The sequence below is a fragment of the Melozone crissalis genome, unplaced genomic scaffold (assembly GCF_028551555.1).
Source record: "Melozone crissalis strain CALT ecotype California unplaced genomic scaffold, PUWL_Pcris_2 ptg000018l_1, whole genome shotgun sequence".
In the NCBI taxonomy this organism is placed as follows: domain Eukaryota; kingdom Metazoa; phylum Chordata; class Aves; order Passeriformes; family Passerellidae; genus Melozone; species Melozone crissalis.
Genome location: NW_026535796.1, coordinates 13,444,428 through 13,470,508, shown reverse-complemented (window position 1 = coordinate 13,470,508; position 26,081 = coordinate 13,444,428). Strand labels below are relative to the sequence as shown.

At 39.2% G+C, this 26,081-nt stretch overlaps 1 protein-coding gene across 1 annotated transcript in view; it reads left to right on the top strand.

Moving 5' to 3' along the window:
- Positions 1–25,573, top strand: part of SLC1A2 (solute carrier family 1 member 2) — an 85,747-nt gene extending 60,174 nt beyond the window's left edge. The window contains exons 6-11 of the mRNA XM_054276220.1: positions 136–262; positions 2,110–2,343; positions 3,083–3,277; positions 7,209–7,343; positions 12,779–13,010; positions 16,460–25,573. Coding sequence (XP_054132195.1) covers positions 136–262; positions 2,110–2,343; positions 3,083–3,277; positions 7,209–7,343; positions 12,779–13,010; positions 16,460–16,534 — 998 coding nt within the window. The 3' untranslated portion in view covers positions 16,535–25,573. The remainder of the gene's footprint in view (positions 1–135; positions 263–2,109; positions 2,344–3,082; positions 3,278–7,208; positions 7,344–12,778; positions 13,011–16,459) is intronic.
- The last annotated feature ends 508 nt before the right edge of the window (positions 25,574–26,081 follow it).

The following is a 26,081-nucleotide window of genomic DNA, read 5'->3' as shown; positions in this document are numbered from 1 at the left end:
GGTCCTTTCCAAGTTTACCTAAACTGTGATTCTGTGTTTCTGTGAAATCTGGATTTGCAGTTGGCATCAAGACATTGACTAAGTGCAAAAACTTCCTAAGAGCCTTCTTTTTTGTCTCGCAATTTTTCCCAACAGGTTTGATAGGATTCTTTATTGCTTTTGGCATTGCTATGGGGAAAATGGGAGAACAGGCCAAGATGATGGTGGATTTCTTCAACATCCTGAATGAGATTGTAATGAAGTTAGTAACCATGATCATGTGGTAAGTTTGTAGTTCTAACTCACAGAACAAAAAAAAAAGTTTTAAAAAGTCCTTATAAAACCTTGATATAGTGATGCCAGTTTGTTAGTAAATGGTGTAATTAAATAGTTGAGTTTCTAAAGCCTTGAAAGGTATATTAGAACCACAGCAGCATTATTTCCATTTGGTGAGGATTATTTAGGACCCAACTTGAAACATTTCTGAAGAGATTCTGTTCTTTGTGTGCTGAAATACAACGCATGTACCAGGAAAGGCCTTCAAATGCCACATTGACTGTGGAAGTTCATTATAGAGGAGAACACCTCAGCAAGCAAGAATGGCCCACACAAGAGTATCCCAATCTTCCTGGGAGGTTAGCATAATCCCAGGGTATTTCCTAGAAGGTATAATTACAAAAAAAGCCTGTAGACACACTTTATTAATGGTCTTCTTTAGTAAAAATACTTTAGCATCAAATAAAATTCCAGTAGTTTTCAGTGATGTTTAGTCCTTTCACTCATAGTTTCTGCAGAATGTGTTACAACCTTGCTGCAGTGGGGTCACTGGAAGATATCTGCCCTCTTTTTGAAGTATACCTGTTTGTGATAATGGGGCCTGACTTGCCCTTAAGAAAGTCATAACCCACATAACCCTCCAGGAGCTAGAATTTACTGTTATTTAGCACCATTTGGTAGACCCAAGACGTAATACCCTGCCTACAATATAAACATTCTCTAGTAGTCAGTGTTGCAACAGCAGGAAATCTTTCAAGTTTCAAGAAATTCACTGTAAATATTTATTTTTTATTGATGTGATTTTTATTTCTCTTCTCATGAAAAAAGGAAATTGATGTTGGGAATTCCTTTTGTTCATCTCTGTTTAGAATTTTTAGAGATTTGTTGAAGCCAGAAGCAAGGGGATTTTAGTGTGTGTTTATAAAGAAAAAAGCACTTCCTTATGCAGAGTTGCATTCTGTTTGGTTTATGATTGCTCAGCACAGACATCTGCAACTCCCATGGCACCTAGAGACTCTCAGGAACATGGCATTGCTACACAAGCATAAAACAAAACAGACATCTGGCTCTGACAACATGTAACTCTCCGTAAGAACTGCACTTTGTCAAGTTCACTGAAACGTGGCATTTTATGATAACTGGTATAACAGCTGGCCTTGCATTTGGAGTGATTGAAGGCTTCCAGGCTTTGGGCACACTGCTTGAGAAACCGTGAGATATTCTAACAAAAACCAGGAAGCACTTTTATTCTGAAAATCTGTTTCCTTTGTATTGTTCTAATGATTGATGAGACAAAACCCCTACGCTAAGTAACAAAAGTACATAATTAATGAAGAATCCATAAATTAAAAAGCATTTGTCTGAATTATTGAAAGAACATAGTGGAAACATTTCCAGCCTTCAAGATATAAACAGTTCATTTCAACAAATGTTGAACTATTTCAACAAATGGTTTAACTGAAGTAAATAATGCAACCTCTTGAAACCAAATAAACAATAGGTTGTAAAAGTTACATTTTAAGAACAAATCTGCACCATTCTTTACAATGATACAAGCCTGTGTAACATTATCATATTCTTGTCCAATGTTATTTTAGGATTGAGAGCTATTCAGGAAAGGCATGTTCCATTTGATAGGATGGAAAATGAAGTAGATGGGGAATTTGCTGGAGATGTCCATCATTTTTAAAAAATATATGAAAACTATCCCTTGAATTTCCATCACTTGTTGACGTGCACCTCGCTGCTGAGCCTGGGAGCTCCCTGCTCTTCTCCAGTCTGTGTTTTGTTCAGCGCAGTTTCTATGACCGCACTGCCAAGATGATTCTGTCTATGCTTGTTTTCTTTCTCCAGGTACTCCCCGTTGGGTATCGCTTGCCTCATCTGTGGAAAAATCATTGCAATCAAGGACCTGGAAGTAGTTGCTAGACAACTTGGCATGTACATGGTCACTGTGATTGTGGGTCTTGTCATCCATGGAGGGATCTTCCTGCCTCTGCTCTACTTTGTGATAACAAGGAAAAGCCCATTTTCATTCCTTGCTGGGATTTTCCAGGCATGGATCACAGCACTAGGCACAGCTTCCAGGTACACCTGAGAAATACCAGTGTGCTTTAGTTTTTGGCAGATTATTACCTGCTGTTTAGACATGGTACATCTACTGTTCTAACCTTCACTGCAAAATCTTTTTATGCCACCGAATGAAAACTATTTTTAATACAACCATGTTTAAATAAATCAAAATACCACTTGCCTTCAGGATTCTCTAGAGAGGCTGTATCTCTGCAGAGACCTGCAGACATCTGAGAGACCTACTTTTTTGTTTTTTCTTCCTTCTTTTTTTTTCTTTTCTGCCATTTGCCTAATCACTTGTGCAAATTGTGTTAATTCTATGCTTGTTTCCTAAACTAGGAAAAGTGATAATTCTTTTTCTCTTCAGAGCATGTTAAGACCAGTCTCATCGCATTCAAGAAAGAAAAAACAAACATTTCTAGGTTTCACAAAATGAAGGAAAAAAACCTCTCCATTTGTATTTTAATCAATTTTGGCAAAATAATTGGGCTTCAGTGAAAAGCTGAGCATTCATCCAGGCACTCTCAAGCTCTCATCCTACATCAAGCCTCGTTCATGTCTTGGCTACAGTCCCACTTCCAGTTAAATGTAGACCTAGTTTAAAAATTGTCTAAAAAAGGCTTAAATCACAGCAGAAGGTGGAAGTAGAAAATATAAACAATGGTATTAGAATTTCTCATTTTTCTCCCTTACGTGTATGTGTTATACTGATTTTAATTATGACTTCTTTGTGTTTTTTGCTTTCTCTCCCTAGTGCTGGAACGTTACCCGTCACATTCCGGTGTCTTGAAGAAAATCTCGGCATTGATAAGCGTGTAACAAGGTTTGTTCTTCCTGTTGGAGCAACTATTAACATGGATGGAACTGCCCTTTATGAAGCTGTGGCTGCCATCTTCATAGCACAGATGAATGGAATTGACCTGGATGGGGGCCAGATAGTTACTGTGAGGTCAGTTCAAAAGACTCCTTTGTTTCTACAGACTGTAAAATGTGAATGCTTTGGCATGGATGTCTTCTTAGTAGCTGAGTCGTCTCAGTTGGATTCAGTATGAAATCCATGAATTTCTAATAATGATATGCAAATGAATGTTTTATATATGGGTCCTGGTTCTCTGGTGGTGTGTTTTCTATATTTGCAGCCATAGTGCACGCTGGTGTTTTACACTTCTACAGTTGACAGTTGTCGTGGTTTAACTCTGTGTGGACACCAAACCCCACACAGCCACTCACTCACCCCCTCACCAGCAGGATCAGGAAGAGAATCACAAGGGTAAAACTCATGGGCTGAGATAGCAATAGTTCAATTGGGAAAGCAGAAATAGTGCCCACAAGCAAAGAAAACCAAGGAGTTAATCCACTGCCTCCCACAGGTGAGCAGGTGCTCAGCCACCTCCAGGAGAGCAGGGCCCCACCACGTGTGACAGTCACTTGGGTAGACAAAGGACATCCCTCCAAACTCCCCCTTTCTCCTTCTTCCTCCCCCTTTATGCACTGATGATTCCACACACATGTGGTGTGGAATGTCCCTTTGATCAGCTGGGGTCACCTGTGCCAGCTGTGCCTCCTCCCTGCACCCCCAGCTCCCTCACCACCCTGGTGGCAGCATGGAAAGCAGAAAATGCCTTGGCTCTGTGTGAGCCCTGCTCAGCAATAACAAAAACATCTCTGCATTATCAACCCTGTGCTCAGCACAAATCTAAAACACAGCTCTATACCAGTCGCTGTGAAGGAAATTAATTCTACTCCAGCCAAAACCAGCACACAAAACAATGTCAATTCTAATATAAAGCATTCTCTGTCCAATGAAATGCTTTTTTTTGTTTGTTTAGGGGTGTGCTACAACTCATGTACGGGCCACTCACTTTATAGAATTATATCTGTTTATATACACTACAAGAAAAAGTTATACTTAAAAAAATCTTTCTATGTGTTTATATTTTCCTGTACTTTTTCTGTGACTTTGGTGAACAGGAAAAAAATAATGAACTGAGAATAGCCCATCCTGAGGGTGAGATTGTCTGTGGCATGATCTGGATACTCCCAGACCTTTTATCTCTAACCCAGCAAATATTAAATATAGTCTTTTCATATCAAATTGTCTTATCCAGAAGAAAGCTGAGCATCTGTAAGGACAAAAGAAAGTATCCATTAAAAAAGGATAAGAGTGATTGAAGGCTGTTTACTGTAAGGGAGTTTTAACTTGATGAAGACAGCAGGTCTGACATTTTGAATAGTTAAAATGGAAACCACAAGTGAAGGCTGCCAAGTTTGTCTTCTTCCTGTCGTTTTCACCCACACAGTTTTCTTTTATTAAACCTTTTTAACACTAAAGAAACTCCTTCAAAGGGATGTCTAATTCTGTGTTTCTTGCCCAGCTATACTAGTTCCACACTTTCCATTTGTTTACTTCCTGCCCTGACTCCTGAAATAGCAAAGCCAAGTTTGTAAAGGGTTTTCAGGGCTGCTTCTAATGAAGGCAGATGCTAGACCTGCATGATCCATATTTGTTCCTAAAACTGGAAACCGTCATTTCAGAGATGCCACATATTAAACTAAATTGAGACCAAGGGAATTCAAATCAGGAATCTGCTGTTGTCCAGGAGATTTGGTAGGCTTGAACCTGCGTTACTCATCTTCTCTTTCTCTGAGGGATTGAACAATTGGCTCTTCCTGATCTCACCATTTCAAGGCTGGTGTATCCAGCTTTGCAACTGACATTTACAAAGCAGGGAGCAACTTTGGTTGATTTGTAAAACCACTGCTTTCCCTCTTCATGCATTTTTGCTATAGCAATATGACAAGAGCTATCTCTTGAGATTACAATACAAATGAAGGAAAGATTATTAGGTTTTTTCTGGAATATGCACTTTGTGATGCTGACAATATTCAAATGACCCAGACATAACCTCATAAAGGCTTAATTAGCCTTTGACCAGCCTTAGTTACTTCATCCTGGTCATTTAATTCCTCTGATTTTCTGTCTTCTTTGGGAAGGGGTGATCTTGGTAGCTAAGACAGGTTCTGTTTAGTTCTGAACTCTGCTAGCTTCATTCCCCTCCAGGTCTGTAAGTACTGCTTTACTGTGGGAAGGCAGGCAGGAGCATTTGCTCACAGAGTTTGGAAGGAATCCCTTACCAGTTTAGGCTGGAAGTGCCTGAGGATCTGGCATCATGTGCAAAGCCTGAGAGCAGAGCAGAGCATCCTGCCTGCACATCTGCTGGACCTATCTATGTGTTTAGTGAGCCAGGCTGCACTCTAACCCAGACACCTGACAGACACACTGCAGCCTAGGTCAGACCCAGCCAGACAGCATCTGGCAGCTCTAAATCAGGCTAACATCCTCACAGATGAGTTCTGGGGCTAATGGGCAAGTGTTTCCTGCAGTCTGTTCTCCCCTACTTCTGTATTGGAAGCACTTTTGTCGTTGTCGAGACAGTCATAACAAACTGAAGAACGCACTGTAATTAAGAAGGCTTCTCTGTATTTATTTTACAGCATGCTGTATTTTTATACTCTTTCACAAAGTTTATACTTGTTCTTTGGTCAGGGTAAATCAGCATAATATTCATTGGAGCAAGGCAGCCTGCCCCTCATTTATCTCTCTCACTCTTTCTCTCTCCTTAGTTTCCATGCTGACAGCCTTGATAAAGCTCCTTTCAGGAGCAAAGGCAGCTCTTATCAGCTCCTTCTCTCTCACTAATCCTCTCTGACCAGCTGTGAGCCCCTCCCACACTTTCAGATTTGTTGGGTACCAGTGGTGGGGTGAGCTCCCGGTCCCTGCAGGAAGCCCAAAGGAAATGGCACCTGCTGTGGCACAGTTCTTGCTTTCAGGAGCTAAGGTGCCACCCACAGCCCCATTTCCCAGCATTTATTCCTGGGCAGCCCAGTTGTGGGACTTTTCTCTGCCCTGACTGGCTGCCAGATGCAGTCCCCTCAGAGACAGAGCATCCCTCCATTTTCTGCCTCCCTAACACCTGGCATGTGTTAGGGCTCTCAGCCTGTGTACAGACCCTGTAGGAGTTTTTCACCTCATGTATAGCATAAACAAGGCATAAAGAAAAATCTAATTTGTCCCTCTCACCTGCTTTCCTTTTTATTTGCCCTCCTCCTCTCCCTCTCCCTCTCCTCTTCCCTGTTTTTCTCACTTTGGCTTGCTCTCTCACAAATTTATTTTCCATTCTTTATAAGACTGTCCAATTATGTTGATATTTGTTATGGTCCGTGTTGCATTTTTATAAATATTTGAAGCTCAGACATTCACTCTACTGATCTTCATCAAAATATATGAGGCAAAAACAAACACAGGTTTGGATTTATGAAAGAATCACATCAATTTTGCTCTTTCATCTAGGCTGATTTGTATCTAGGCTTGGTAGACCGCCTGTTTATATTTTGGGAGTTCTGGATACCAGACTTTTATTCTTCTGTATTTAATAATAACTGATTTCTCTCAGCCTTTAACTCACAATCCAGTCTTCAGGTAACATAAATATACAGAAATGAATCACCCTGAAAATTCAACCTGTAGTCACCAAACTTTGGCATGTTGGGATGGTCAAAACTCAGGATTCAAAACCCTGGATGAGTTTGTCGAGTTTAGAAAACAGCACAACACAGATTTGAATGCCATGACTAGCTTATGGACACCCCTCTTCTGACTCTCGGAACAAACCCCATAGATCTGGCCTCCCCTAATAAATATTTCTAGAGAAACACAAGAGTGTTGTGTTGTAAATTAAGGAGCTTACCTTAATTTATCATATAGTTGTGTTTTGTGGGAAGAACGCATTAAAAATATGGCCTTCCTAATGGTCCCATGAGTATGCAAGCAAAGTGTGTGTTCTCTTCCTGCTGCTCCCATTTGATGTTTGGTTTTGCAGTTTGACCGCCACCCTTGCGAGTGTTGGAGCTGCCAGCATTCCCAGCGCGGGACTCGTCACCATGCTGCTGATCCTGACTGCCGTGGGTCTCCCCACCCAGGACATCAGTCTGCTTGTTGCTGTTGACTGGCTTTTGTAAGTTGTGCTGATGCTGCTGCTCGGTGCAGAAAAGGCAGGGAAATAATGTTTGTCCACAGTGCTTTACAACCATTGGTCTTAAAGAACTGCAAGCCTCTCCTCTACAGATAAGCCAAAGGAGGAAATGGGCTGTTCAGTGAAGTAGAAGACACTGAAAGCAGCTTCTCAGCTGTTACAAACTGTTACAGAGCTACTGAAGTCAGTTTCCATGAGCCAAGGGTCTCCTTGGCACACTTGTGAGCTCACCATTTTGTATTATCTTCTCCCTAATGTTGCCTTTCCATCACTCAAGAGCAGTTTTCTAATCTTTGCTTTTGTATTTCCATTTGTTATAGTTCTGGCCTAAAATGAAGGATGAACACTGAAAATGCAAATTCCATCAGGATGCTGCCAGCAGGTTATAGAGAGATGTGGGCATTTGTAATATCAAATGTTTTATACTTGTAGGGACAAAAGTTGGTTTATTTTTGTATATAAGAAAGTAAAATACCTTTAAAAAGAGTCTGTTCCAGGGCAGGACAAAGACCAAAGACAAATAAGAATGAAAACTGAAATAAAAAGGTAATTCCCTAGTTTCATTTTACTGACAGATCATGCAGACTAGAAAGAATGGCTTTCATTTCCAAGAACTTGTGATCAAAGTCCTCCTGTGCCATTGCAGGTCCTCCAGTGAGAAACTGCTAACCCACATATTGTTTTCTGAGGCTACTGGTCTTCAACACTTGAATACAGCAGCTGTAAATACAGACAGAGGAAATGCCAGGCCACATCCTTTCTCTTGCTGTAATTTGACAGCTGGGATATCCTTCTGTCATCTGGGCAGAGCTGAAAGAGATTCAGTAGCCCTTAAGTTGTACTGGCCTCTAGAGACACTTTTGCATTGTCCTGTACTGCTGCAGCACAGTGTATTCTGGCTTATTCTGGCCAACAGCCAGCTCTCCCATAATATCCTTTGAAGTGGTAAAGACATTTGTTTTTGTTGTTCCAGCTGTGGTGCCCAGAAAGGAAGACATAAATGTAACTGCACTATTTATGTGTTTTCTCCTACACTAGCAGCCTCAGCTGCCTGCTTCTGGTAACTTTCAGTTCCAGATATACAACCAAAATTATGCAAGGAGAAATAGCAGAGTTGAGAATGTACATATGTAGATAAAATAGAAGTTTAATTTTCTGTGATTATCTCTTGGCTTATTGAGAAGAATTGAAGAAACGAAATCAATTCTCTGGCATGTATTTTGGGTCTACTGGCATGGTCTATCTGTCACTAAGAATTTTGAAGGATAACATGCAGCTCTGATTTCTGCTTCAGGGAAGAAAGAAAAAGTAATTTACAGCTTGAGGAGGCAAAGGGAAAACTTGACTTAGATTATTTATATATAACTGAATCTCATGATATCATGATGAAGAATGGTGAAATGAGAAGATACAGCAGGCATAGGGAAAGATGTGATATTCAGTGGGTTTATTTTATTTATGATGTCATAGTTGAAAACAGGAAAGTGGTACAGGAATCTGCAGCTGGAAGAAGGCGAGAAAAAATATATAAAAATATATTTTAAATATCTGGTTTGCTTCACTCTCCAAGTAAGGCAAATAGGTAGGTTTCTGCAGCTGGTAGGAGAATGTGCAAAAGAGGCCTGTGGCTTGCTTGGTTTTTTAGAGAAATGTATTTTTAAAATATTCCTGTGGACTGAGAAGCTCTGCTAACTCTGGCAAGCCTCAGAGCTGTAAGTTTATCAGCAGCTCTGATCCATGAGTGGGTGTTGCTTTTCAGCAGCATTGTCCCCACTGGCTAATCCAACCTTGCTTAAGAAATAAAAACTTCTGTACTGTGCAGCTGTAGCCATGATGAATGTAGGAATAGGAAGGATAGGAATTCTGAAAGAAATACTTCAAGATGTCTTTCCAAAATAAATGGAAGGCAAGAGAACTTTCAGCCCAAATGGTTGGGTTTGGATCCTCATGGCCTACGATAAGCAGTGCCAGGGCACTGTGACTCAGAACTGAGGTAAAAGAAAAAGAGATAAAAGAAGAGGTGAAAAGCTCTGTGTCATGCCACTGTACTTCTTAATCTATGTTCAACAACTGATAGCTTCATTTTCCATCTTCCAGTGGCTGTTTTGTGGTAGCCATAATGATCTAATGGACTATGAAAAATGATGCTGCTGATATAGCTATATTAAGAAAAGGCACACAGGCCAAATTCTGAGCAAGCTTTTGTACCCACAAACCACACCTAAAGAATATCTGAAATGAAATGTAAAAACACATTTTATTTACCTACAAACACTGAATAATGTTACAACAGTATTTCTAACAGAATGTAGAAGAGAAAGTTAATAAAATATTTAAGACCCAATTCCAGCCAGTTTTCTGGGACCCATGAGTAAATGCAACCAGCCATGTACAAATACTTAGAACATCCCTTCAATAACATTTCAATTTCAGATAAAAAAGGTTTTAAAAAAATATTCTACTCTATGAATTTTTCATTATTTTGGACAAAAGCAAATATCAGAACATCACCTGATTTTACAGTACTACCACCATCTGAAAATGTGGTCTTACCAAAACCAGTTTTGCATAATTTGGTCATTGTGTAACACAAAGATCACACTATGTCAAATCCTTAAACTTGACACTCTCTCCTTCAAACAAGCTGAAAGGTTTCCATGTTGATTTTTTTTTTCAAGTCTCTCCAGTATCTATTGGGTTGTTCCATTTTTCTACCTCCCATGCATGCATACCCAGTGTTAGCTCTTTCAACCAGGCAAGTTTCCCAGGATTTCACAACTCTTACAGACTCTATTACGGTTTAAAAGAAAGCACAACACAGCAGTGACATTTAACAGGACAGCAAATATATGCCAACAGATGGAATAAAATGAGCTTATTTTGCTTGAGTTACAAACTGGGTACTCTCCAGATGTGAGCTGACAAGCTTAGCAAATATCAGCGTTACCAGATTAGTGGTATTTTGCAGCAAAGAGAGCGGAATTAGGGAAAATAAGCTTGGGCAGCTGATCCAGTACTTAAACCTTCATTCAGTAACTCAGAAAAAGATTGCTTCAGTTCTGACTCTGGGTCTGAATATTCTGACTCTGATCTAAGCCTTGGCTTAGATCAGAGTCAGAATATTCCGACTCAGGTGAAGTCTGGATGTAATGAAAAGGGTCTAGACTGCAACTTTTCTATATTTGTTTTGTTTACATCATCCCACTTGCCTGGAATTAATTGGTTGGATGGTTTTAACAAAAGAGTAAGTGCAATTGTCTTTGTTCTTCATAGGGTGTTCTTTGCCCCAAAAGAGGTCAGTGGCACTTTGCTGTTGATTCCTGACAGCTGAGACTTTGTTGTTTCTGTGGAAAGGACCTTCCTTGTTTCCTTCGGATCGCGCAGTGTAACACATTGTGCATCAGTGTGCAGTTTGTATTGCTTTATCTCTCAGCTTGTAGTACATGTGCATGAGCTGGAGCATCTCCTCAAATGACCCTTCCAGAATTTGAATTCTGCCTCAATTATATTTATGTATTCTCTGCACTTTGGTTTCTTGGCATGCTATACTATCCCTCTGTCATCTGGCATCAGTGAATCCTTTCCAAATTTAACACCACTCATGCAAAACAATTAAGTAGGTGTTCTTTTTGAAGAGTTGTATTGCCAGGTTCAGTGTATTTAACGGTCTTAATTAAAAATCATGCCAGAAAGTCTTATTTTCCTATTCTACCACTCTGACCAGGTTTAAAATAGGCATTTTCACAGGCATTGGATGAGAACTGTATAAAGCATTTAATTTGCATGAAGCAAAACTGGAAGGATGTTTTCCTCCTATAGGTTGTTGGTTTGTTTCTCGAGGGAATTACTGTAGAGGGTTTCCCCTTCTGGATATTCTTTTGAAGCCAAAACCCAGAAAATTAACTGCTTCAGCAAAGATATTCCACCGCAAAGTCTGTAAATATGTAAGCATGATAATATTGAGAGGGAGAGGAGAAACTTGAATGGGACTGTAATTCCACAGCTGAGAAAGGAAGATGTACTAATGTGTAGAGCAAAGATGTTAGAATGTGCTCAAAATTTGATATGGTCATGAATAAGCATGAATAATGAATGTTTACCAGTTGAGACATTATATATTTAGATGTTTTCTTCTTGGTGTTCTACAGAAAAAGGAGATGTCACACAAATCTAGTACTAGAAATACTAGAAAAGTTGTTTTGAAATTAATCGCTCTCTTGGGAAATGAGGTCTTACATGCTAGCTTTTGTCACCTGGCAAATGTGCACACTGTTCAACCTGGCCATTTTGTGTAAATGAATCTTCATAAATACACTTCTGAGAATTAATTGGTGTAATCACTTCTCTGACCTATTTGGCAGAGCTAGACTTGGCTGCTTTCAGTCGGTTTAATTTGCAACCCTTGGTCAGAAGGTTTTTAGGAGTTTTATGTTTAGTGCAGATATGAAGAGGCAAAAGAGATTGTAAATGATTTTTTTTTTCCTGCAGCAGGAAAGACAGCAGGACCCAGCTCCCGTTTTTGCAGAATTTTGGTCAGGTTTGGGGCAGAATTCTGAAGTCAGCGAAAATCCACAACTGTGACTTCACTGTTGTCAGATAGAGCCACACTAAAGACAAGACAGGAGAAAGGCAGCATGTCTGCTTAATGGCATCCTGTCCAGAAAGTGCCAACAAACATATTTCTTTGTAATGAAGTATGTTAGCCTCTGTTGACACCCTCCTACAACAAGGGGCACTCGTTAGTGAAATGCTGTCACAGGCTCATAATTTTGTAGGCCATGACCTATATTTGGGTTGCTCATATGCCAAACTCTGGCGCACGTAGTGTGAGTGGGCATGCTGCCACACCAACAGATGGCCATCTGTAAAGATGGTGCCAGGAGAGGAGCTTCAATAGCCTAAGCATTATGGAGATATTTCAGGCATTTTTGTTCCCCATAATTTGCTCACTAAGAGTAAAGGGACAGGCCTTTTGTTAATTCAAACTAGAAATGAGATCAGCTCATCAGAACCAAAATTCTTTTCTCTGGCTGCATTAAGTTCAGTGCTCTGATAAATTCAGATTAAATAAAGGGTAGGGGTGTGAGCCTGGCACCATGATATTGAAACCTCCAGCTCCAGAAGCAGGCATGGGGAATCTCACTAAAGCACATCTCTGCAGTTTGGCTGTGACCTAGCATACATTCATACATTCTTTGACATATTCCATGAGAATAAGCAGCTGGGACATAGGAGTTTGAACAAGTCCCTTGGGAAAGCAAACTTCTCCCATTTCCCTTGAAAGCTCCCATCTCTCTTAAAAAGATACCTTAAGCTTCCTGAAACAAATGCAGTAACTGTACCATGAACAGGGCTGCCATGCCCTGCTTTTTCTTCCTCTCATGCCATTCAGCCTCTGCCTTTTCCTTCTTTTGTAGGGACCGGATGAGAACGTCAGTCAATGTAGTGGGGGATTCTTTTGGTGCTGGCATTGTCTACCACCTTTCCAAGGCAGAACTTGACACCATTGATTCCCATCATAAAGGGCATGAAGACATTGAAATGACCAAGACTCAGTCAATCTATGACGACATGAAAAATCATAGGGAAAACAACTCAAACCAATGTGTTTTTGCAGCTCACAACTCAGTCATGGTAGATGAGTGCAAGGTACCTTTCACATTTATGGATATTGAGACATGTATATAGCACTGCATGCTTTATTTTATCTTATTTTTTAACCTGCATGTGTTTTTCAAATCGTTCTGCAAATAACAATGTGACAACAAGGTCCATGAACCCCAGACATTTTGAATGTGTTTGAGCAGTTCAAAAGATGGTTTTTTGCACTCTTCTTAAAACTTGTCATTTGATGGGAAAAAATCATGTACTTTGTTTACATATCAAAAGGCAAGATGCAGCGTATTATGGAATATGCCAAGACACAGAGAATATGGCATCACCTTCTATGGACATTTACTTAATTTTCTGTGGCAACAGAGAACTTAATTGCCAACCCAAATGAAGGATGGCTGCAATTCAGATGCAGGTGTTGTCACTTGCTGACTGCCTTCATGATATGCTGTTCAGAGGTCGACACGTTGAATGCGCTTTGGCATGAGAATGCTCCTGCACTCACACAGCACGCTTCTGCTTCTCTTCTGTCAGCGTTCCTTCCCCAGGCACTAAGGCACAAATACTCTCTGCCCTCTGTAACCTTGCTGTAACTAACATGCAATATTAATACTAATTATGATGTCTTGATCAGAGTGAAGTGAGCTTGAGCAACCCCACCAGCTGAATGTGAAGATAGGGAAGTTAGTGGTTAAAAGTTCACTAAGAACCCACCACTGGGATGGAGCTCTTTAAAATCCAGAGAGAGTTTTTGAAAAAGAGGAGAAAAGAAAGTAAAGCAAGGTGGAACTTCTCATTTAATAGTGTTTTTTCCTGATTTCATAGTCTCTTTTTTTTTTTGCACTGATTAATGCTCCAGTCTGATGCTGTGCACTGTCTTTGAGACAGTGGATTTGCCAATCAGCCTACCTTAGCCATTTATCCAAACAGATTCTCTCATACCTTTCAGTTGCCACAACTGAGCCAGTATCTATCTGTGAATGACTGCACTAAGTTCATTAGCAGATCACCATTTCTATTGGAAATATAATCCTATACTGTCATTTTCACTTGTCTCTAGCCTGGCTGATAATGTTTAGAATGATTTTTTTTTTCTTAATGGTTACTTCCTGAGAATGCAGGCCAAACCTGAAGTTTTGGGGGGAAAAAATAATATTGAATTCAGGAAAAAAAAAGAAAAACAAACAGCATTCATCTTATCTTTAATTTTTCCCTGAATTTTCCAAGGTTTCAATGAAGTGGGTTTTTTTAAAACCATACTTTTTTCTGATACGACTCTCCCCTTCTCTTCAGATCCACTCTTTTTCCATTTGGAAAATTTAAAAAATAAGATCGGAAATGGAAAGAGAATACATGCTTACACAAAATTGAGAATTGTCATTAATTTATATTTCTCAAAAAAGGCAAGGACACAAGGGATTAAAATTGGAAGAAAAAAAGAAACACTCTGGAAAGAAAGAGCGTGTGCACACACACTTTTTAGATAACTTCTTTTGGAATTTTTTAAAACTGTTAAGTTAAATAGACAATGCTGGATTTAAGATTATGTTTACAGAACTGAATACTGATAGTTTTGTCTGCTCCCAGTTTCTCAGATTTGCAGACAAATCCAAGTCAAGTTAAAAAGTAGTAGCCTGTTGCTGAAATCAGTACTTGCTGCACTTTTTTTTCTCCTTCAGTTTCACATATCATTTCCCTCAGCTGAGGCAACAGATTGCCTCAAAGCCATGGATTAATGGTGCTGTATGTCATCCTAAGCACACCCTTTAATTCAAGTTTGGGACCAGTGATTTATGAGCAAGAAATGTTTGTCCTTTTTAATTGTTTTAGGTTTGCTCTGCTTACAGTCTCAGTCTCGTGAAAAGAGCCAGGCTTTACTGGATTGAGCACAAGACTGACTTTGAGCAGGTCACTTCTCTTTTCTCTCTGCAAGCTGCCAAAAGGATGTGTTGTTGTGACCTAATTGATGAGCTATGAATATATGCTGGCACTTGCAAAGCATTTGGATCATGTTGAAGTGGTCTACAACTCCCAAGTGTCAGACTTGCAAAGGCATCAGAGAGTGGGATTTGGGGCTTTGAAACAGCCAGCTGTTAAATTTGAAAAGCCATCTCTTCGTCCTGTCCAATGCGCTGGTGTGTTGAAAAGCTTACTGCAACTCTGGTCAGGATATGGAAAAGCTAATCTACTAGCATGCCCTTTCTTTTTACTTTCTGTAATATATTCCATGTATAACACTAGTAGTTTATAATTTTGCATGGTCAATGTACATAATTAATAAGTAGTTTACCTTTGTATGGGATTAGAGTGGTTGCTATTGCATGATATTTTTGTATTTTTTTATTATCATATTTCACGTGACTCTGTGTGATTTTCATTTCTGAATAAGCTGGTAATTCCTGTACTTGCATGTTTCCCCCTTCCTATTATCTAAGAAAAAGCTTGACTTTGTTTCAAAAATCAGTGCATTTTGTCATGTTTCCATGTCCCAATGCTTCCATGCATCCTGTTTATCCAGCATGGGGAATTTCAGCTCTGTCTTTAAGTTTTCATTTGAAGCTGAAGATGTTAACTTACAAGGTAAGTTAGGAAAAAGTAAGCCATCCATTTAGAATTAAATGAAAGATTCTCTCGCTTTATCAAGATCTACATCACTTTTGTTGAAATTGACATTTTACCTTTTTGGGTTTTTGATTTTTTAAAGTTATATGGCTAGAGATTCTTTCTTAAAACACAGGTTCATTTATACTGGTCTCTGGAATGGAACACGTTGTCCAGTGTTCACTGTGAGTTGGTAGATCTCTATAGGTCTTTTACCATACTTAGAACCTGAAAATTCCAGCATATATCTTTACAGGAAAGAGTGAGGTTTTGCTGTTAATCATGTGAGACCAGTTTAGCATTACTATGAATTTTTAATTGGACTGTAGTCAAAATCATTCACTACATTGTTACAGTGGTATGATGAACAAAACTTTCACAACATGTCTTTTCTTCCATTTCTTTAAAGGTGGTGTAATTGTAGGTGAGTTTGTATAGATGCACATCTATGATTATTCTGGCCTTGCATATTTTTCATGTTGCATCAGGTATGCAGCTTTGCTAAGGAATTCCACTGAAAAAACACTATTTTCTACGTTAAAAAAAAAAATCTGTTTTTGACATTTTCCAGAGAAATCTACAAGAGACAGAAGGGGTAGAATCTGACATATCGATTAAAAAAACCCAAAACTGCAGTGAAGGTTCAGAAAATGTGGAACATTTTTCTACTGCTGATGTTTTCTAGTCATTATAATAAATAAATGAACAGGAGTCTCACTATTTGAAAGTGGTGTGAATTCTGAATAAATACCTTTTACTTATATAATAAGTGACAGTGTATGTCACATTCCTGTAAATATCATAATCTTCCATATAAAACTCACTACTTTTCTTGTCAAAGTGCCTTGGCCTTTAAGTTGCTTGTTGATGATAATTACTTGCAGGTAACACTGGCAACCAATGGCAAATCTGCAGACTTCAATGTTGTTGAAGAAGAGCCTTGGAAACGGGAAAACTAAGTGAAGAGATTCCTAGCTGCATCCTTAATAAGTCCTGAAGCTATGTTGCGGCAGAAGATACCATGATTAAGAAGATTTCTCTTTTTTTTTTTTTTTTCCTATTTAACATTACAGTTTCTGCTTAATTTTGTAACTGAAACTTAGCAAAGATCCCATCAAGTCATTGTAGTGTCTTTGCCCAGCAATGATCCATAGCCGTCTGTCTCCCTTGTGTTACTGTTTGGATGATGCACCTGGAGAACGCTCCATGCAGTGCAATGAGCTCTCACCCACTTCCCCTTTCATTCAAGACACAGAGAATGTAAATGCTGCAAAATGGGAAGATCAAAGTGCCAGTACAGTTCACTACAGGGACTCAGGGTCACAGATACAAGAGAAACGTAACACCACGTAAGCCTTCAAGTCTTTTGGTGACTCTTGTGGCATACCTGATCTGTTTATCGCTGTATGGCTAAAATACCTTTTGAAAACATCCCTAAAGATTTCCATTTGTTTTGATAATAACAAGCACTGTACTTTTGTGCCTAGTTGTACTTTAAACTGAGCTTAGATCCAGGGGCAGGATTAATGCATAGAAGTCAATAAATTGTCCCAGACATTTCATTGGATCAGTACAACTATAACTTAACATCAAGAGAAGACCTTCAATTTGTACGTGCATGTGGTGTGTTTTTATCAGATGCCCCAGGGCAGGTGCAGCCTTTCTTTTCTGCTGGGGCTGTGCTGCTTTGTGACCACAATGCACCCTACCATACAAGGCAGTGTAATTACAGGGGTAGTAGTTCCTTCACTAAAATGTATGACTGCTGTGCAAAATACAGAAAACCATGGACTCAGTTGTGCCATTTTTAATCAAAGTAGGTGGTACCTTACTATTCACCCTGCTCCACTGATGTCACAGGAGTTTCCCCCATTCATGGGAAGTAAGCTACTACTAAGATTGGTTATGGATGTCATGATTGGGTACTTGATAATGAGCTGCAAACAAGTTCTGAATCCATTACTCTTACATAATTTTTGAATATGATCATCCATAGCATTTGCTATGAAGTGAAAGCCACCTTTCAAGTACATCATGTTTCATAGAGTGGCTAAATCCTGAATTCATTGCTAAACCAAATTCCATATAAAGTTAAGAGAATTTGTCCAGGGTTAGGACTGAATGAAAATGAAACCAGAATTTCAGGATTAGGGCAGTATGTTGAATTACATCTTTATCTCTTTTGCAGAGTAATAAGTATATAACTCCCTAATGTCACAGAAATGTTTCTTTGAGCACATGGCATCTGAATTAGTGAGACAGTGTTTGATCAACATACTATATCTGACTCAACATGTCAGAAGAAATTGCAGTTAGAATAAACCTTGTGAAATATTTTTAAAGGTGCTTGTTAATACTTAGCAATTTTAAGATACTGGTGAATGCCATTATACTGTTAGCAATGTTCCATAGCAAAGCTGAGCCACGTGGTCTTGGATAGTTCTTCTCACAGAACAAGTTTTGTGCAGTTTTGGGGGGAGCTCTCGGAAGTTTTCAGAATGAATCATAATATGAGCATATGGTGAACTTAAAAATGGCAAGAAACAGAGTTCAAACATTTATGGAAATAGGCCATTTTGTGTCTATGCTCAGACCAGTCATGGGTTTAAAGGGGAATAATGTGTTTAACTGTAGAGTGTTATTTGGCTCTGCAGAAGCTATTAAAGTAAAAAAATAATCTGCTTTTGTTCATCTGCATTAATATAAATATCTCTGAAACTGCACATGGACCTAAGCCAGCCAAGGCTACTTGCATCATTAATGATGTGCAAGATCAAGTCCACTGTCAGAGTACCCCTCATTTAAGCATTTATCGTGGAATAGTTTTCTTACCACTGTGTTTTTGTCATCACTTGAATGCCATGGCCAAGCAAATCCTAAGCAAAATGGCCTATAAAATTTAACCAATATTGAACCACTGTGAATTCTGTAGACCTCTAACATGTATTACAGGGGGAGGCCTTTCCCAAAGGCCTCCTGTAGGATCTTGAGGATTTAATTTTTTTTTTTTTGTTGAAGGATGGAATTGTAGATTTTTCAGAGAAGTGGCAGGCATGTTGTATTCTCTTTTCTTCAGTCATTGCTATGAGCATATCCAGAGTTAACCTCTGTCTAGCTATTGCTTCCCAAGTAGCATTCCCTGGGTTATGGGCCTGAAATGTGCCTGGGATGGTGTGTAGGTACTGTAAAATGTTCCCTACTCTGAGGGTGCTGGCTTTCATCAAGTGAAATTTGCTGTCTCTTGAGGGGCAGTTATATCCAAGAATGAGCACACAGCATTTACCCCAATTTATATCCAGCATTCTTGAGCTGTTTCATGGCACAGCTCACCCATTAATAGATGATTTTTTTGTCCTCTTCACCACAGCAGTTTCTTAGGAGCAGCCACACTGATTGCTTGCATTGAAAGTAGCTTTAGAAAATTGGTCCATATACTTTTAACTGTCATTTGAAACTGTTTAGCAGTTGGAAACAAATAGGAATGTCAGCAACATGTGACCAGGCAGCTCCACAAAATTACATATTGAGAAACACTTAGAATATGCTTACAGTTATCCACTTGGGATGTAATGCCCTTTGAAGAGTGCTTCTTTGGATGGAGACTAGGGAAGGAAGGAATGCAGTGCTAGAGAAACCCCACCCACAAATGGGAGGATAAATTTGGATCTTTTGATAGGATTAGAATAGCAGACTGTGATTTTAAAGTGGTAATTCTGTAGATACAGTAACTCAGGGATTTTTCAAAATATAATTATGACGGTATTTCTCTATTTAAATGTGGATGTGGGAGAAGGAGAAATGTTGGGTTTCATATATTCCTCTGCTTGTAGCCTGACTGAATATTTAATATAGTGTTACTCCAGTGCAGCACTGTATTAAATCATCAAAAAGCTTTCCATTTATGTGGGAAAATGTAACTCACTGTTGGCTTTCATTTCTCGATTTGCTCATTCCACGAGGCCGGGTTGCTACTTAACTAAATAAACAGAAAATAACCCAGGGACCATCCACTTCAGCTAATCCAAGGTTCACGTTTCAGCAGGCAGTGCTGGTTGCTGGCCAGCCTCCTTTTGCTTTCACTAGGAGTCTCAGTGCATTAATTTGCATCTGGCAAATTTTTTGTATCTGCTCACAGTGCTGGGGTGGCAAAGTTAAGGAAAAAGCTCAGTGAAAAGTCATTTTGTTTCTGTGTAGTTTATATTAACATTGTTTTCTGCTGCTCTGTCAGTTCCCTCCACCTTTATCTGTGCAACTGTGATATCCTTTGGCCTTTAGATTGCTGGCAGCACGTTGGCACATGGAAGAGTCTAGACCAGGCAAAGACTCAGTTCATTGCATACAAAATTACATACATGATTGCACATTTGCTTCGTGCATTTGCTGCTGAAGCTGGGTCAGTATTCTTATAGTATCTGTTCACTGAAAGTAGAGCAGGCTGTATGTTAGAACAGCAGAAGAGGTGGAGCACTTTGCCACTTAAATTGTTTCTTCAATGCTGCACCAGCCTTTTAAGAAATGTGTGTGGGTCTTACACACAAAGATTCTTCAAACATGTAGGGCAAAAGCCACTTGGTCCCTATTAAAAAATGTGGTTTTTCCATCTGAATTGGTGAGAAACTTATGATGTCTTTGAAAAACTGTATGCAGTAGTAAAAGCTGTGCCTGCAATGCTTTGACTATGTGAAAGCCCCACTGAAATCTGTGGGAGTCACAGTGTTCCAGGAAAAAATCAAGTCTCTTCCTGACTCTGTTAAGTTATAAGACATTTCACAATCCCATCCTAGGGAATAGTCTTTGTCTGCTATTTATAATGAAGTTGATTCTCACATGGAAAAGATTTCTGCCAAGATACTTCTTTTATACTTAATTGTTTCAGTGCTACAAGTCCAGCACTGAATTTAAACTCAGCACAAAAATAAGGATCACTTTCATTACAGATTTTTCCCTTGTTTTTTTCTGAGATATAGATGATCTCCATTTCTTTCTCAAAGCGCATGGAATTCTAGACCTTATGCCACTTTTAAAAGTAGGAGTAATATAGATTTCTAATTTGTTTTCCATCACTCCCAGGGCCACTAGTTTTCTGGCAGTAGACACACAGAAGAGTAGACTGTTCATCTGAGAAGCTGAGGCATCAGCATGTGAACAAATTTATTCTGGTGACTTGCCTCAATTTTCTTTGCTTGCTTGCCTTCATTTCTGTTATTGCAGCCTTGTTGTAGCAACACAGGAGCAGTTGCACAAATCCCCATAACTATAGGCAATAATAAACCTCTCTCTAACATTCACTTCTCTTTCTATCTTTAAAAAGGCTCTGAGCTTTAGTACCGGGCTCAGAAGAATCCTTTTGTGGACACATAAAGGTGTAACTATTTCTCATCTCTTTGATTTCCATTCAGCTCTTTTGATTGCTGCATTTGAATTAATTTACAGAAGGATAAATAAGGGCACTTTATAAAAATGTACTGTAATATTATTCTGTTATGAGCCTGAAGACTATCTTGGTTTTATTACTGTGACTTTTAAGGCCACAATTAAGATATTTTTCACATTAGCCATTATGATAGGTGTGTAGTCCTTTGAGACAGTTCACCTCAGCTATAATTCACCATATAAAATTATGTAGAAGCACCTGTTCCCAGCAGAAAGAATTCTTGGAAAGATGAGTTATTTTCTTCTCTCCAATAGTATTGATGACTTTGAAGGGAAAGTATTTACCTAGTTTCCTTTGCCTGAAGAATGGTATAGAGAGTGTAGTTTCAAGTAGTAAAAAGAGCAAACAAAGGATTTACAGTAGTGAAGTGTCAAAGAAGGCAGTCGAGCTGTAAATTACTTGTTCAGCTTTGCCATGCTGTTTTTGGAAATGTCGTGTTCTTGCTCGTGATTTTCCTGAAGCAATGTATTTGGTGCATATTCCTTCCAAAGTCATCAGTCTTTCTTCCCCGTGGGCACCAAGGCTGTGTCTGCCCCCAGACAACGCACAGAGCCAGGCAGGACTCGTGGGGAAGCCCCAGCAGCAGCAGTGCCTGCTACAGCCTCTGCAGTGGGGGCCTCCCTCGGTTTTCCTCCTGGTCATCCTTTGTGCTCAATGGAAATCTGCTGCTATGAATGAGTCAAACTGCTGCTGATGTCCAGGTCCTGGTAATTCTCTTACTTCTCTTTTGAGTGGCCTCCCTGGCACAAGATTCCAAGGAACTGTCCCTCACTGGTGCCCACCATCCCAGAGACATCTTCTCCTGTTCAGGGGAAACCCAGTGACTCCCCACTAATGGCTGATTCAAATCATAAAGTGGTTATGCAGTTGCAGCTAGGAGTCTTACAAAAAAGCCGGGTTACAAACATTGGAAAAGCTTAGAGCACATGGCTGAGCCACTGAGTACATCTCTACTAGTCCAGGATGGAAATAACCAACTGCCTAATGCAAAATTTGGGGAGACAAGAAGACTTGTGAGGTTTCTCACTTAACCCAACCTTTGATCTCCTTTCATTTCTAACTCCATCCTGCTGCAGAGCCAATGCTGATCAATGCTAGATCATCCAGTCCTTCTAGTCTTCTACTCACCATTCAGGAGTCCTGCAACTGTTTTTAGTGATGCTCTGTGGCACACACCATTGCACAAAGGGAAGCTGTCATAGGCAGCATCACACAGCCTGGATTGTCTTGTACCTCTGTATTGCTTTGTACATAAATAGTGTAGTCTGCTGGAATTTTTGTATCATTCTCTTCCATTCATTTTTCTACAGTTTTTCAAAGACTGTAAGCAGACTGTGCTTGCATATTGATTTTGCAGTCAGTATTGTAGATTATAGCATTTCCATGTTGGCGTTTTGTATGGACTTGTGAGTTCTTGTGTACTACAGGTTGTCCTTCCTACTTAAAGACAACTGCATACACTTCCATCCAATATATCCTGTTCCTTTCTTAAATATATCTTATTTCCTATAATCCAGTATGAGCTCTTGCTTGTAGAATGCATCAGAAGAAGCTGAATATGTATTTATAGTGTTAAATATTGTGTGCTCAACACTGATTTAGTTAAGAATAATAAAGGTTTTAGGGGTTTGTACTTGTTCTCTGGAAACTACAGTGTAGACTGAATTAAATTACCTAGTATCTGTGATTTACAGACACACAAATATTTTCTTATAATGTTTTGTATGGGATCATATTAGGTAGGGAAATAATCCTTTAAAGGTGATCTATACCTTAGAACAAAATCAGTTTTCTTATGACATTTAGGATCAATGAAATATTTTTGTGCTATGTTTGGTGATGAATTATAGACAAAGCACAAAATGCAAGAAGCAAATAGGAATTTCAAGATGTCCTTAAATGCTGCAGTTCATCATGGAACAATACTATAATAATCTGAGCAATCTTCTAGATTGACTGTCTCGGGCGATCGTCCCTCACTTTTATAATTTTTCCTGATGTTACCTTTGCCAAATCCTGCAGTTCTTCCTTAGGACCTGTTAATGTATAACTGACTTGCTCAGAATGCAGTTTATAGAAAATAGATCTGGGTAGGCAAAAAAATATGTTGTCAGGCCCCATCCATCTTGCTACAATACAGTGTGTGTGAGTTCAGCCTGTGGAAAAAGTTCAGGATTTTGCCACCTAATATTGCCTTCTTGAAAAAGGACCAACAGAACCACCATGGGACCAATGTAACTGGGTAGCATCCATAGAAATACCTCCTGTGTTCTTAAGTATTTTTAAGAGAATAACCACTATATTTTTCAACCCAAATGACAGTTACTTCTCATTTTGGTAATTTCTTCCCATTAGGCAAATACCTGTTGCCATTAAGGTCGTGGCTATAACAATTTCAACTCAATTAATAAAGAACTGTTTCTAGAGGAATAAAAACGAAATAATATAAATATTCATAACAACTATATAGCAAACAAAAAAAAAATCTTCTATGGCCTACTAGCTCTTTGACTGTAATTCAAAACAAAGAAAACATGGAAGAGGAAGGACTGCTGTCCCACTGTGACTGATACTGGGTATCTCTTCAGCTATTCAGAAATCTGTGGGGCCATGTTATTCTGCTGAGGTTTTGGAGCCTACGTTTCTAGTAGATATATATGTAGGAAGTGTGTTGATATACCCTTGTACTTTGATCTATATTGTATTTTAAATCAGATGTAACAGGTATTAACTTAATAGGAATTGCAGGTAGCATAGTGCTGAGTTACTAATAGCTGTAAAACCTTATTGATACCAGTTTTGACATTTTGTTGAAGCATGATGTCCAGTGCCTCTCTGCACTTAGTGTAGATAATGTAGCTATCAATATGTAATTTCAGTGAAATGGTGTATACAGTATGTGTAGCTGTGCTTTAAATTAATTTAATTGGTTTCTGTGTGTTGAGCCATAGTAGAAAATTAGACTGTGTTTTAAAATTTTGTTCGACTTTCTGTTTTTCATTTGTATCTGGGTTTGTTTCTTTTTGACCGTTCAACTGATTAGATTCCACAGCTTAGTAACTACTTTATCTGTCTCTTATGGAGTACCCAGTTTTAATAACATTCAGAATCGTGTATGCAGCCAGCTCATTGTAAATATGTTAATTTTAGTTTTCAATATCTAAGCAGTATGGTGTGTGTTAGAAGCTGCATGTGTGTAGTTCCCTGGCAGTGAGTGAAAGTGATCCCAGCATAGATTTGCTGCCTGGTGAATACACTTGTTAGGACATAAAGAATTAATGTTCACCTGGAATGATAAGTTTCTGTTTTATTTTCTTCTCGTTTGCTTCAAATGTTTGGACTCTTTATCACCGGAAGCTTAGTAAGTCACTGTTTAAATTGGCACAGTGAATCAGGGGAAGTCCATCTAGCTGCATTCCTGCTGGCTGCCCGGGCTGCTTTTGGCTCTGTGCACCATCAGCCCTTAGTCACCTCACAGCATCACAGGATCCCTCTGAGGCACTTCCAGTCCCTCCTTGGGCACAGATGCCAGGAAAGCAGTGCAGTCCCTCAGCTGGGGCTGGGCAAGCCTGCAGGCAGCAAGGGGCTGCCAGTTCTGTCCAGAGTGCCTGAGGAGTCCCAGGAGGAACCTCTGCTTCATCCCCCTAGCAGGAACAGTCTCTGAGAGAGATGAATACACTCATGGGCAATGGGGCTGTTTCTTTCGTTGCTAAAAAGGGATGTTAGCATTTATTGGAAAATAAATGCCAAATTAAATACGTCTAAAGCTACTGTGGTTGTTGTACAGGCCTGTTATTCACAAAAGTATGTCTCGTCATAAAAACAGATCAGCTGCACAGTCAGTGGCAAAAATCTTCTGATATCAGAGCTATGGTTCAGATCTATGAGAAAATAGAACCCTGCAGCAACAAGAAGCTGATTCATTCCTAGATACTCTGGACCTGGGGCTTATAAATAGAATCATCCCCTCTAGGCAGAAAGAAATAAAAATTAGGCCCCAAAGCACAGAAACTATCCTGCTTGGTGAGTCCCATTATGATGCTTCAGGATGAATTGCACACTGGAGAATTCTGTGCTGCCTGCTCATCATCCTTTGCCCCTTCTTTAAGGTGACCAGGCATGAACTGGAATGTTTTGTGACGTTCTATTGTAAAAAAGGATTAAAAAGAAGAGGGATAAGGTTGGTCTTTATGCTCAGAAAGTTCCTGAGATTTTGAAATTACATACTGTACAGTATCTATAGCACAATTTGTTTAGAAATTAATAAATGCAGATGGTAAAATTTCTCCCAACCCTGGGCTCTGTTCTTGTATATTGTAGTTGGAATGCCCTGTAGACTGATTCTATTTTTGTAGTTCAGATCCTTTCCTCTTTACAAGGATTGTTAGTCATTTGCTTTTAATGCTTTCTTACAGAGTGAACTGATTTCTGTAACTTTCATGTATAAAACAAACTAGACATTCTTTCTATACTGGAAATAGTCATGAATATAATATTTCACTAAGTGTTGTACCTCTTATGTACATATCATCAATAAATGTTGATTCATAATTTTCACAGCTTACATCTGCGACTTTTCATTTCAGCCTGGGCTCAATATGGGAATGCTCAATATGGGAACTCTCCCATTCAATATGTGAATGCTTTAGGAGTTTTAGCATTTTCTAAATGAAAATAATTTGCATTTAGGTGAAGCAATCTGATGAGAGAAGATTGCTCTCTGTTCTGAGAACTACATGCAGGGTAGAAGATGGACCTGACTTTGCCAAAGAGTTAGAAATCTCACCCCTCACTTTATCCTCCAAATATTCCAGGATGCTGGCTGCAAATGAGCTCATTTTCCACAAAGGCCAGGATTCACTAACTTCATTCTTGGCAAGAAGAGAAGTGAAAAGACGTTAGAAGAGTAGGAGGACACAAATCAATGGCTGCAGTTGCTTTAGAAACCTACTTCCCTCCCCTGGCTGCTAAAAAATAAATCTTTTATTCATAGCCTTTCTAAAAAAATAATAAACAAAGCCTGTAGCGGAACTTCTGGTGTTCTTTATAAAGAAATCAACAGTATTTAACAC